This window comes from Staurois parvus, unplaced genomic scaffold (assembly GCF_062004578.1).
Source record: "Staurois parvus isolate SC_StPar_1 unplaced genomic scaffold, SC_StPar_1.0 ptg000145l, whole genome shotgun sequence".
NCBI lineage: Eukaryota > Metazoa > Chordata > Amphibia > Anura > Ranidae > Staurois > Staurois parvus.
The window spans coordinates 18,789,672-18,804,701 of record NW_028317941.1 but is presented as its reverse complement, the minus strand read 5'-3'; the positions used below and the strand labels follow the sequence as shown (position 1 = coordinate 18,804,701).

General features: G+C 40.7%; 1 protein-coding gene across 1 annotated transcript in view; it reads right to left on the bottom strand.

Moving 5' to 3' along the window:
• The window catches only part of TSPAN7 (tetraspanin 7), a 229,683-nt gene that overhangs the window by 37,839 nt on the left and 176,814 nt on the right, over positions 1–15,030 (bottom strand). The window contains exon 3 of the mRNA XM_089673916.1: positions 482–556. Coding sequence (XP_089530042.1) covers positions 482–556 — 75 coding nt within the window. The remainder of the gene's footprint in view (positions 1–481; positions 557–15,030) is intronic.

The following is a 15,030-nucleotide window of genomic DNA, read 5'->3' as shown; positions in this document are numbered from 1 at the left end:
CCTATAGCTCATCCCTTGTTCTCACATACTCTGACATATTCTTATGACATATCTGTGAACACTATGTGAAAAACATTTACTATTTACAAAAGCTGTATGTGTCTGTAGCATCACAACATCACCCAGTTTTTTTGGCAAGCAGTCTGTGGAGAGCGACAAAAATTATTGACATTTTCCAGTTACAAAGTGCATTGGACGCTGGTCAAAGTCTAATTTCTTAAGTGACTGCTCAGCTTTAACTAGCACTTTTCCTGAGCTTGGCTGCGGAAAGAAGAGAGATAAATCAACAAGCCATACAACTGCAATTATTTACTGTGGTTTGCTGGTGTACTACTATATTCAAGTGTGGGGTACATTTGACCATCACAAGCAGGAAAAAGCCAATTTGCAGCCTGAATGTATTATTAATAAGAGAGAGCGCATCTAAGATTGTTCTATATATTGACATACAAAAACAAATAAAAATGTCTTTTCCACTTACTTCATGCCGGAACACAAAGCCTGAGATTCCAGCAATCAGTTCAGCCAGGAACACCAGGGATAAAAACATTGCGTACTGGAAGACAAAGACAATGAAAATAATGGTTACACAGTACAGGTTGCACAGTTTGATATAATAAACAGATTAGAGAACCTATATATTTGCAAGTGTTTGTCAATGGCTATATTGATGGCTGAATAGTTTAGAATGAGACAGGAATCAAAGAAAAGGATATTTAGTATGCTAATGCACTGTGTATTAGGCTCTATGCACGCTGGACGTTTTAATAATGCTAGTAACGTTAGCTGTGTAAAGTCAGTGAGTTTTTCAGCATTTTTGTATTAGCGTTTACCGGTGAATGTTAGAGGTTTTTTTGTCCAAAAAAGATTTTTTTTTTATAAAAAAAATTAAAAAAATGCTGGTTTGCCGCAATATACCGCATTTTACAGCATTAGAGCATTTTTACATCTAAAAAACGTCTCTAGAAACCCACTAGTTCTGGGTTTGTTTTACAACCAAAAAAACTTTGATTACAGTTTATGTGTGCATGGACACATAGGATAACATGCTGGGGGGTTTACTAGCTGTAGAAAAAATGTCAAAAGCCAAAAACAGCAGCTGTAGAAATGTCCAGTATGCATGAAGACTTAAACAATTGCCATTTTTTATAAAAAAAAATACTTTTCTCCCTTTTTTAAAACTTTTTTTGCATGTCAGTAATTCTGGTCTCCTTCAGCCATCCTCTGTGTACATGTTCTTGCTTCAGCATTGGCTGCATGTCATTGTTCCGAGATGGCTTCCTGAAAACAGTGGACCATGTTAGCACAATGTTTGTTGGCACGGCCACTTGTAGGGGACAATGCAGAATCACATTTGGTGGGCAAGGACAGAACCTTTGCACCCTATAACTTAAGTACTTAAACAAGGCCATTCATACCATGATCATCACTCATTATTTTAATGAAAGCTGCAGATTTTAATAGTTTGAAAATTATTTTTAAAATTACACTAATGTGCTAAGACGGAACTAAAGGGGTTAATATTCCAACCTTTCCAACAGTTCCTCGCTGGCACCTTCTCCTGTGTGCCAAACTTTGGCTGTCTTTATTTGCCAGCGCTGGGATGACGTCCTATGAATGCACAAGTGGCCGTCATCACAGCACACAGAGACCAGCCCCAGCCCTGTAAGCTGAGCTTCGCATGCTCAGCTCAGTTTACAGCACTGGAGAAGACAATGAGTAGGCAGTCGGGCATTTTATTGCATGTCTTTTCTGCAATAAAAGCCTGTCTGCTTGCCGTTTTCTACAGAAGAACTTCAGTTTATATGGAATTATTGTGATTAGGTTTAGGTCTACCTTAGGCGAGATTGGTATGTGTGCAGTTACACTTATGCTCAAAAGTTTCCATACCCTGGCAGAAATCATTAAATATTGGCATTGATATTGAAACGGTTTTTTATATAGGGATAGTGATCATATGAAGCCACATATCACGTAGTTGTTTGGCTCCTTTTTAAATCAGAATGATAACAGAAATCACCCAAATGGCTCTAATCAAAAATTTACACACCCTGGAATGTTTGGTCACAACTGCCAGAAGAATTGTTCAGGATACAAAGAAAAAAACACAAGTAGCCTCAGGAAAAATACAGGCTGCTCTGGAAAAAGATGGTGTGGCTGTTTCAAGGAGCACACTGTGACGATACTTGAACAAAAATAAGCTGCATGGTAGAGTTGCCAGAAAGAAGCCTTTACTGTGCCAATGACTCAAAAAAAGCCTGGTGAGGCGTATTAAGGTGTTGTGCATATTGTAACTAGGGTTTTGTGTGGCATTGGCGCATTAAAGGCTTCTTTCTGGCAGCTCGACCATGCAGCTGATTTTTGTTCAAGTGTCATTGTATTCTGCTCCTTGAAACAACCACACCCTCTTTTTCCAGAGCAGCCTGTTTTTCTTTTGAAGTTACCAGAGGGATTTTCTTTGTATCCGAAACAATTCTTCTAGCAAGTTCCACTTCTTTATAAGTGATTGAACAGTACTGACTGGCATATTCATGGCTTTGGATATCTTTTTATATCCTTTTCCATCTTCATAAAGTTCCATTACCTTGTTACACAGGTCTTTTGACAGATCTTTTCTGCTCCCCATGGCTCAGTATCTAGCCTGCTCAGTATATCTACATGAAAGCTAACAAACTCATTGACTATTTATACATAGACACTAACTGCAATTTAAAAAGCCAAAGATGTGGGAAATTTACCTTTAATTGCTATGTTAGCCTATTTGTGTCACCTTGTGTGCCTGTAACAAAACCAAATATTCCAGGGTATGTAAACTTTTGTTCAGAGCCACTTTTGAGGACAATTGTATACAGATGAAAGGGTATATAGCCAAAAGTAGAAAGAGGTACCACTGTATTATTTTTCTAAACAGTGTCTTTAAAGTAGAACTAAAGACAAAACATTTTTTTGGATAAGGAGGGTTTTAAATACGGTCTGGTTTTTTTTGCCATTTGTATCTCATTGAAAGATTTTTCTTCATTTATTGTCCCATAGTCACAACAGGAAATGAGAGAAGTCCTCTCCAAAGTGAGGGAAATCCTGGTAGTCAGCAGTGTCCACACTGGACGATTTCTGCTCTATTCCTGTTCCAGTGACCACTCACAATTTGGGATATTCTTTCACTTTTCCTTTCGTTGATAACAGTAAACAGGACCAAATCAACAGGGTGAATGGGGGCACAGATAGCAATAATCCCAACAAGTGTTCTAATCCCTATCCATTCTACTCAAAACTAAAAAGGTTTTGCCTTCAGCTATACTTTAAATTGATCTTGGCTTAGTTCATCAAGTCACTTTGATTATTTTCTGCTTGCTCCATCCCTGGATAAGAAAGCAGAGATCCACTATTTTTTCATATGGTAATCCAAATTCAGCTATAACAAGTGACACGAACGATGACTAATTATAACAATAGCTATTGATAAAATGAGCCACTGGTCATTTTTTCAGTGTTACACCTTCCTACCTCATCCACCTGCTCAACGGACACAAGTTATGAAGCTGATTCCTTGCTCACTGAGCAGACGGGAGGTGGAGAGGAGGCACAAGAAGCTGCAAAAGTGAAACAGGATACAGAGGTGTCACTGGATGGCTATTCAGTGTAGCCATAGGATATGATTCACAAAACCAGAGGATTAGAATAACAAATCTTTCATCAATTTAAACAATTCAACTGTGTATACAGTTTGTTGTTTGAGAAACTTCTCTAAGCAAGTGCTTTCAAGTTTCCATGAGATACAGAACATTACTGATGGCCACAGATAGCAACAAAGCAACTGTTTAAAGACCACTTATATAAATTAAGGCAAGCTTTTCACGCTTTGTTTTCTCTTGTTCCGCCTGGGGGAATCAGCACTACTGGGTATTTGTATAGGCAGTCCTTGTCACCAGCTGCTGCCTGAATACTGGAACAGTAACTGCATCTGATAGCAAGCAGTCGCTGTTCAGGCCAATCATTTTTCACCCAGATCCTTTAATATTTACAATAAAGCACGTCAAGCTGGGTGGTGCCAACGGAGTCATCCATGGCTCAAATTTTGGCCAATTCAATAACAATCGGCAGTAATTCAAACCACTTATGGAAAACATGGCACACTAAAGGGAAAACAAACAATAGTAATTGCAGTCCAGTGACAAGCATTACAGGCAAGAATGTCAAGCACATGACCAGAGTTTAGCAGAATAGATTGAATTTTCTATTTCTGTTTGTAATAATATGTATGCCACCTTCTATCATTCTTTGGATGTGTAAATACCAGTTGTGTCAAAAGGAGAAAATGTATAAAGATTTACCAATAACAAAGGAAGCACTTAGTAATCCATAGATTCTATAGATCATTTTTAAAAGATCCATAGGTACTAGAACCACTAAGTCCTCATGCACGGTGGACGTTTTTACAGCGGCTGTTTTTGGCTTTTGACGGTTTTTTCTACAGTCAGTAAACTCCCCAGCATGTTATCCTATGTGTCCATACACACAGACTATAATCAATGTTCCTGGGGGAAGATTTGAGTGTTGGGGTTTATTTGGCTTTCCCTCTTGTCCTTTTAATACTGAACATGAGCATCTATTGTTGTCAATGGGGTATTATGTTATTTTTACATTATAATTTTACATTATAATTTTTGTATATAATTTTCATATGTGAAAATTTGTGTTCAATAGTTTTGCTTAATTCGTTGGCCCTAAAAAACTGAGATTGAGGAGCTGCTATTGTTTATAGGGAACAATGTTATTCAACAAGGTAACAATGTCTGAATTGGATAGGCATCTCCCTCCTGGGATGCAATCTCCTGTTTTTTTTCTTTAGACAAGTTAATGCAGAAGTTGGATTAATAGTTACTTGGTATATAATACACCCAAGAGAGAAAAATAGACTGCTCAAAAAAATTCAAGGAAGGCTTTTTAATCAGAATATAGCATCAAGTCAATTAAACTCCTGGGATATTGATCTGGTTAGTTAAGTAGCAGAGGGGGTTAATCAGTTTCAGCTGTTTTGGTGTCATTGAAATTAACAACAGGTGCACTAGATGGGCAACAATGAGATGACCCCTCAAAACAGGAAACTTTTCATATTAACAGCCTAGTAATTGGTTGCTAGGACTGACCTAGCAACCAATCACCTGTGGGTTAATATGAAAAGTTCATTTGGTTAGCTCCTCCTCCCACCCTTCGTCCTGAGCTGTGCTGACTCCCGCTCTCTGTTGAGCACTGAGGATGACCGCAGCAGCGGAGGAGGCTGGTGAAAAGGGGTGCAAAAAACATTGCTGGGGGAAGGGGGCCAGAGGTCACTGCTATGGGGGAAAGGGGGGGCAGAGGACACTACTGGGGGGGGTGATGTTCAGAGGATACTGCTATGGGCAGGGCCACCCCTATATCATTGTCCTCTACCTCCCTTCATATCACCTCCCCCTCCCCACGGCAGTGTCCTCTGCCCCCCCTTTCCACCATAGCAGTGACATTTGGCCCCCTTCTCCACCCACTCCCAGCAATGTCCTCTGCCCCCCTTTCCCTCATAGCAGTGACCTCTGGCCCCCCTTAACCTCCTCCAGCAGTGTTCTCTTCCCCCCATGCCTTCCCTCCCATGCCATTCTACATTTTCCTTACTATTTAGTTAGGTATCACTACTTTTTTTTTTTTTTTAAATGGTGCTGAACCCTGATGATCTTTGATCTCTTTCATGTTGTTCAGGTAGATCTCTACCTCTCAAAGGTTGCCTACCCCTGATCTAGCGGATAGAATGACAGTCAGATGTAAATGAACAGGCGGACCGTGTACATCCGACCACCCCATAGAGAACAGTGGGCTGTGTCTGTATCCACTCTGCACAGGTGGAGTGGACACAGACCTATCATCTGCCTTCTCAGCGTTGATCAGCAGACAGATCCCTCGGTGAGCAGGCAGATCCGCTCGGTGGAATCCGCCCTTGGGAATGAGCCCTAAGAGGACATACCCAGACAAATAACTATGTAATTATTTATAACATGTAACTTTACCAGTTTTGGGTGTTGGGGGAAATAGCATTGGAGAAATGTTACACTACAATTTCTATCTTAGGTTATTTTTTCGGATTGTTTCATATTTAGAATATTGCTAGCCATAGATGGCTCAGATCTCGGCTGGTCTGGACTCACTTTTTGGCAAATTTCTGGAACAGTGTTATTCATGGCATAAACTTTCTTTGTCTATAGCTGGCAATCTTATGAAGATAATCTAGATGCCTCAAAATATTTTTAGAAATAAAATATAGGGGAAAAACCCCAGACTACATCTAAAAACAAAAAAGGCATTAAGCTTACCCTCTATATCGCTGGTGCTCTCGCAGCTTGTGGGCTCTGCATGCCGCCCGTGGGCTGTAGGGCATCATATACTAAGCAGAGTGACAGCCAGGTGCTGGAACATGTTCTATGTTCCAGCATCAGACACTGAAAGAGAGAGACTGTAGTCTGGGCAGAGTTATCTCTGCCCACAGTACAAGCAAAGTCCCAGCCAGGGGAGAGACGAAGACAAGGCGGTGCAGTGTGATCAGGTAAGGAGGATTGGGGTTAAACTTTATTTCCATGAACTGCAATGGAGGAGATTATGGGGGTTAACTTTCACAGCCACTGAATACCAATGCGGGAAGGGAGGGGGGTAGTTTCACTGCCAGTAACCATCAATGCAGGAAGGGGTGTTAACTTTAACTGCCAATGACTACTAATTTGGGGGACACCAATAATAGTACTGACACCAATGGTGGGGCTTATTATTGGCAATAATACTTGGGTTTACTGATGTGACCACTGACATCAATTCTGGGGCTTATTATTCTGTCCATTGTCACCAATGTTGGGAGTTATTACTGCATCTACTAATACCAATGCTGGGGCTTATTACTGAGTCCACTGATATCAATGCAGGGGCTTAGTATTGCGTCCACTGACACCAATCTAGGGGATTAGTATTTCACCCACTGACACCAATGCTGGGGCTTATTACTGTGTCCAATATGGTTAGAAATGGTTAGAAATATTAGGGTCTCTTTGTCTCGACATCAGTCTCTCAGAGAGTAACTGAGTTATTTATTGCCCACAAGATGTATACTTTACTTTTATACTTTACTATACTTTTCCTTTATAAAGCAGGCCTTCAAGATTTTCTTGATTGTACTTTATGTGCACAGGTCCCAGGAGATTTTAATTTATATGATCTGGGGATGCAATATGTTGGCAAAATATTAGAAAGATGTTGTTTAACATTAAGGGTTCGTCCACACCATGGTGCAGAGAGGTCAGTTTTTCTGCATGGGCACAACAAAATCAATTGTACTCTATGTGCCCTGTTCACATCACAACACTGGTATCACATACAGATTTTTTCAGTGTATGAACTCATTGAAGCACGCATGAAAACTGATGAAAACGGACACGCAGAGTTCACTTGCAGAGACATCAGTTTACATCAGTTTTCCTGCACGTATGGTGTGAACGAGGCCTTATTCTATATTGCATATGTTCTATAAAATAGATGTGTATTTCGGGACATCTGGAGGATTTATACAAGTTAATAAGAAAATAAGGCTTAATAGAACACTTGCTAGAAAATTGATTGCACAAAAGTGCACATCCACCATCAGTGGAAAAATGGGCAGTCAGCCTGAATTTGAAATCAGAGCAGCTGAACTTTCAGCAAAGGGAAGCTGTAAATAAATTTCAAAAGTTTTGGGCAGAATGACTTCAGGTAACTGGTTTGGTACCAAATTGGTGAGAATATTGAAAGATGTTACAAGCTTGAGTGACATTTGGTGACTGAAAGAATACTGTATTTGGATGTAATCACTTTAGCAATTTTAAAATCCCACTATAGCAACATCACGGTCATACTATGTATCTTATAGAAAACACTTTTTTGGCATCTAGACTAAGAGGTCTGGACAGCTACCGCATTCCTCTTAGTAAGCACATCTAGCACATCGATAGTTTCTTCAGTTGTTGTCCTCTGCCTGTATATGGGAAATAAACACCCCTCGATCCTTATGAATTTAGGATATTAAAAGGGGCTTAATATAGTGGCTAGAGTCCATGAATTTTCTGTTTCTAAGAAAATCTGTTTTACTCTTAAAATACATTTCACACTGGCAGTTGTTATTCTTCTATTAATCATCATCTCCAAGGAAACAGTCTTAAAAGAACTTGTGTCATTGGCATTAGTCTTGCCTTTTAATATTTGCATTATTGTACTCAGTTATTGATATCTATTCAGTATTCTGTTCACAACATTTACAAAGAAAGCATGTATACTTTCTTAAAATAAAATACATTTAAATGTCAGAATTTCCATCACAATCCCCCCCCCCCACCAAAAAAAAAAAAAAAATGGGATTCCAAAACTTGCAGTGATAAGTATTAAATTGCTCAAAACAGCATATACAAGCTGGATAAATGGCTCAGAGCTATTGTGCTTTTAAAACAGGAACTATCAGAATGGCTCTGCAAATTGTTGTACCCCACCTGCCCCACCACCTCGACACAAAATGGACCGCTTACTGTGATGGGCAACCTAAGTGACCAAATTTAAGGGTTTGGGGGTAACTGGGTGAAAAGGTACAGTAGGTATGGACTCATGAGTAAAAGTCTGTATTTGCATATCAATGCACCCTGGATTTCAGAGCTCCTGGGGAACTTGCTTTGAAAATTGCCACTTTAGCATTTTGATCCTAGTTTATAGAGGAGGAAGACAGTACAGCTACACTTTAAATCAGACTTACAGTAAATATTTAGCATTTTACACCATAAGGGACAGATGGGTGGTGAGTCGTATTAAAGTGACTGGCATGAAGAGCAGGCACAAAGATATACCTGCACATTACTACAAAGGTTTTCAGTGCCTTCGCTGCCTAAATGCTGGTCAGTTCTTACTCGGCAAAGCTTCAACATTTCCTTGCAATGTTAGAGCCACACTGCTCCCTCTTGCTGATGATGGGATGCCTTACTAACCAATAGAAACCCCTGGGAAACAAGCAAGCAAACTTCAGCACTAGCTGTCAAGCTGTGTTCGAATGTGGTTATAAATTCAAATAAAAAGTAAAAGAGAATTTTGATTTAAAATTGTCATCTGGGGAAAAAAACAAAAAACAAACAAAAAAAACCAAAAAAAAAACGAAAAAAAACAAAAAAAAAACAAAAAAAAAAAACACAAGAAGCTGATATACAACACTACTAATAGAAAATTATGTAAATCATCCTGTCACTGTAATTTCTTCTCTACTTGAAAAAGGGATCTTTAATTTTTTTATAGGTGTACAGACAATTGTATCTATCTGGTACTATGAATCCTGAAAGTATATTTAAACTCTTCACTGCCTGGTCTTCTGAAGAAAATAGAAAAACTGCTGATAGCCATAGGATAGATGTTAGAGGTCCTACTACAGAATTGTAGTAGGCATGTTAACAGAACACATATGTTGGAATCAACCATATTCGGCTGAATTTAGCAATGGCTATTACAGGTTTATTGGCGCCTTAAGGTTCTGAGACTGAAAAGCCTGTCATAATCAGCAATGTAGGGATGTATCTCAGTCAGCTCTCCGCTGCAGTCCCACACAATGTACTGACGACAAAGAGAGCACAAATTAATTGCTCTATCTGAAAGAAACACCATGCTTACTTTGATGGCAGACTATAAAAAAGTTTCTCTTGGGAGCATCATGGAAAAATATATGTCAGTTTTAAAGATCTTTATAGTAGGGCTAGAAATGTACTAAGGTTGAGAGAAAACATAATGGCCATGGTAAATAAAGCTTCACTCGTAAGAATATATAGGACGGCCATGGTATATAGAACTACTTTACCATAACTTCAAGCAAAATGCAAATTTGGAAAGTTATGATTACCTGTCTGGCTGCTAAACTCCTCTTAGAATCCAGTAAATCACTCTAGGGAGATTTAGCATCCAACCCAAGCATGGTTTAGCAACAATCACTTACAAGCCATAAAGGTTATGTTTATAAAATGAATTTGTCAAGCACACCAGCCCTATTCCAGGCCGCAGCAAAAGATACATTTTGCAGTGGGGCCTCCCTGGGGAGAATGAGGGAAATATTACAGCTTATTCCACCACCCCTAGACTTAATAGGCATTTAACCCTTGCAATGCCGGGGCAAACCCACTGCAAGGGTACTGTTTTAGTATCCTGGAGCTCAGCTTTAAGAAGCTCCTGCACTGCAGTGTTCAAACAGTTGCTTGAGACCAAGTTCAAGGAACACCACTACATTACAGCCATTTAAAGGGAACGTACCATTTTTTCCAAGCTAGCTAAATAGGTATATTTCTTTAGGAAGCTCCCTTACCACTAAGCAGCTGTGACAAACTAATTCCAAACAAAAGGAAATTTAGGCAGGTGTATCCTTGTATTTAGGATCACATGTTTGTGAATGGTTTCCCTTGGTCCACAGAACTACCTCCCACCTGACCCTCAAACAGCAAATTAGGGAAGACCCATTGTCTATTTTCTCTTTCATACTATATTTAAAGTATCTATTGCCTTTTTTTGGATAGAGTAAGTAAAGGTTAAAATTATCATCAGGTATTTATTGCTGTGTTCACCACTGGAAAGATTCATTCTCTGTCCTGGTGACCATTGTCACTGGGACATACAGTAAGGCAAAAAGAAATTCAAAAGTGTACAACTACCGAAAAGGGAATTTCTCATAATTTAGGAGAGATTTCCTTCTACTGCCTGCTGTGAAATGAAGGAAACACAGTAAGGGGCACAAAAGAAGTAAAAAAAAAAAAAAAAAAAAAGAAGGGGGGGGGGGCACAAAAAAAAAAAAAAAAAAACGTATCCTTTAACACACTTTCTGCACATGTGCAACAAGGAGGCCCATTTATGGCAATTGCACAATAATGCACATATCGCAAAGTTATCACAAAGATTATTAATAATATTATATGGGCGCTATCTGGCACCAGTTTGCGCAGTGCTTTACAAAATGAAAGCAGACATTACAGTTACAATACGATTTGGTACAACGGGAATCAGAGGGCCCTGCCCGTTAGATATCTAAGATATGTGTATTTTGTGCCATGAAAAAAAAAATAAAAAATGGGATTTTTGAGTTACCAGTAAAATTAATTTCCTGAAGTACAGTACGTGATACACTTTCTTTAAACATAATGACTGGGTTATGTGCAGCTACCTTGAGGTGATTGGAAAAAGAAAAACTGCAGAGTCATCCACCTACTGTATGTGAACCTTCACACCCAACTAGCTTCAGTTTTGTAGCTAGTAATAGGGAGATCATAAGAACAGACAGGAGTTTCCTGGGTCCTGTACTCCAGGAAAAAGACTTTTATTGGTAACTCAAAAATCTCATTTTGCTAGTCGTACAGTGTAGGCTCTTTAATGACATGACTGGGACATTCCAAACGCAGTCAAAATGAGAAGTGGGCAACACTGCAAACAAGTCCCACATAATAAAAAGATCAAGGCCAAACAGACTCAGAGCAGCTCGCAGCACCTTACTTCCAAAACTAGCACCAGAGGAGGCATGAACATCCACCTGGCAAAACTTAACTAGTGAACAGAAGTCCAGATAGCAGCCCTGAAAACCTGAGAAACAGAAACCTGATGTTGAAAAACCCAAGAACCACTAACAGATCTGGTAGTGAATGCTTTAACAGGGAAGGGAGAAACCCTATCCTTTACACTGCAGACTCCAATGGTACTTGTCTGAACCACCTCGCAATGGTGTAGTGATAGAAAGGAAAAGCCTTGCATGAACACTCAGGAAACACAAAGGGGAAATCCAATTTCTTAAAGGCAGCTCAAGCTGAGAGGTAAACTCTCACAGCGTGCACCACAACCAGACAGTGGAGAGACATTTCCCTAAGATTTTTCAGAGTAAGACAAAAAGGAAAAAGGTAAATATTCTAATTAAAGTGAAAGTTAAAGACCACCTTGGGGACAAAAGGAGGCCCTAGGCCTTAACACAATTTTGTCCCTGTGCAACTATAAGAAAGGCTCCTTACAGGATAAGGTAGCCAACTCAGACTCTTCTTGCAGAGGTGGTCAAGAAAGGCCACTTTACTATTAAGGTCAGACAAACAATTATCACGAATAGGTTCTATGGATGGTTTTTAAAGACGGGGAGAAACAAAGTGAGACCCCATGGGGGCACAAGGGAATGAACAAGGGGAGAAATGTGAAATCCCTGAACAAAGGCCTTAACAAAAGAGGTCAGACACCTCTGAAACAGAATGGCCAAGGACAAGAATTAACCCTAATAGTATTTAAGGCCAAATGTTGGACTATACTGAAGGAAGGCTGTTATACATCCTGCATTGTTCTATCTAGGATGAAAGTTCCTCCACTTGCGCCAAGAAAAGTAGGTCTTCCAGGTGCAATAGTAGGCTGTATAAGAAGTCAACTTCCTAACCTTCAGAGGGTAGGGATGACTGAATCTGAAAGGCTCCTGTCCTTCAGGACAGTGGCTTCAACAGCCATGTTGTTAAAACCAGCCACTGAGAAGCAGGGTGAATAGACCTTTGGAAAGAAGGTTCAATCAATCTGGAACCCATGGAGTGCTTGCCAGGGGTTGAGCATATCTTAGTACCATGTCCTCCTGGGTTAATTTAGTGCAATGAATATATCACTGAAATGCCCTCATTCTCAATCCTGTGAAGTAGGTGAGGGAGAATCTGGTGATGCCTTGGGATCAGTTCAATCTGATCAATATTTTTGCTGCTCCAGAGTGTCCGCTGCTAAGGCCCAAGGATCCCTGGATCTGGAAACAAACCTGTCCAATTTGTTGTTGAATTTCGGCACCAGCAGGTCTACATCAGTATTTCCCAACTGTGAGAAAGGAATTGAAAGAACTCTGAATTGAGAGTCCAATCCCATGGATCCAGACAATGAAAACTTATAAAGTCCACATGTCAATTTGCAATGCATGGGATGTGAATGGTGGACAGGGCTGAAACGTCAAGGTTTGCTCAAGAAAGGACCATGTCTGCTTCCCTTTAATAGCAGTGTGACTTCTGGCGATTCTCTTCTCTTCCTTAATGACTGATGTAGGCCATTCCATGGCATTGTTCGACTGGGTTCTCACTGGGTGATCTTGCAATAGAGGAGTCCAGGACAACGGAATCGCCCTTTATTTCAGAATGTTGATTAGAATGTGAGCTTCCTCTGATGGCCAAAACCCCTGCACCACTAAAGTGTTGAGGACTGCTTTCCAGACTGACAGGCTGGCATCCATTGTGAGAATCTTCTACAACTGTGGAGGAAAGGGCTTCCTTTCTCCAGTTTCAGGCTGGAAATCCACCACACTAAGGAGAGTCTGGATTTGGGGGTCAGACACATGTGGCTATCCAAGGACTGAGTCTGTTTACCTCAGGCAGCCAGAATGTTGAGTTGCAATGCTCTGGAGTGAAACCGGTACAGCCTCAAAAGCAACCATGAGCAGCAGTTGAAAAGCATAAAGAGGGGAGGAGAGTGTGAAACTCTAGTTTGTACCCACTGCAAACAAAACTTGGACCCTAGGAGTCTGTTATTTTCTGGGATCAAATGGCTGGCAGAAAAATCCCCCCACCTTGGGAAGAGGAGGGGCACCCCATCACTGTTATCAGGCCTTGGCAGTTGCCTTGGCTGGCTTAGAGGGCCATCTCTTCTTACAAAATATGCTCCTGTCTTAGGCTTGGCATTGGAAGACTGAGAGGGACAAAAGTAACCCTTCCTAACCTGCAAAGTAAAAGATCTACTAGATGTTATACAAGCCTTTTTCTGTGATCTCCTTGATGTGATTACCAAAGGAGAGACCAAACGGGTTTGCTTCAAAGGGTAACCACTTATTGTATGTCTTGCATGGGGGTTTAGCTGACCAGCATATGAGCTTGAGAATCCTGCACTTGAGTACAGACAGGAGACTTGTCCTGGACATTTGGCAAAATGTTTCTGCCAAGCCATTCATGTAATGCTTTAGGTAAAAGGTAAAACTAACTAGGGACAGAGGTGGCATGTATGCTTAGCCCAGACATCAATGATCTGACAGACTGACGTGCACAACCGAAGGTTGCATGGCAGGGCCCGCCAAATAGAAAGCCTTAAGGAGGGCCCCTAAGTTCTTGACTACAGAGTCTTTGAGCATGAGATGGTACTCTGTGGGAGCCTTAATGGTTTTGTTAGGGCAAGAAATGTTAGGCTCCACCACAGAAAGAGCCCAATTTCTAAGGAAATATTCCTTAATAGAATACTGCTGGATGAAAAGGTTTTGGAGAAGTAAAAATTTTCTTAGGGTGAGGTCAGACTCCATACAGCACAGGCTTTACCAGCGAGTTGACCAGGAAGGTCTAGCTGGTTTGGGGAATTTAAGAGGTCCCATATTGGACACCATAGGGTGAGCGGTGGCTGCTCTAACACCAAACACAGCTCGGGAAAAATATTTGTAGCAGGTGTTTCATCCTGATACGAAATCAAAGGATACTCCTCAACTGTCACCTCCTTTTCAGGCACTTTCTTGACTTAAGGAAAGAATCAAAGACTGATTAGGGAGGGGAGATCGAAGGGGCTATCTATGGTCTCAATAAGGGCACAAATTCTGCCCATGAAATCTAACATTGTGGCGAAAAAAATTCCTCTCTGGAATGACAAGAGGAAGCTGATGTGGCTGAGGGGTCCAGCCAAATGTGCAAAAGAAGACAGGGAGTCAGAGTGGGGGCAACCATCATAGGATGGCACTAGGGGCTAGGAGAATTGCCTTGGTGCCAAGCACTTGTAGTCCACAGAAACCTAGGTATTGCGGGAATACTCATGTACAGTACAGAGTATGGTCCAGCAATGAGGCAGCACAGGAGCAGAAAGGCTGGGCTGCTCGGGCAGTAACACCCATTCCTGCACGTGCACTAGGACCCACTTGAGGAATACACACAGGCATAATAGCATTGCATTAGGTGTGAAAGGAGAGCCCAAACGGCGCCAAATTTGAAAATGAACCTCAGACATCCTAGTTTTCTG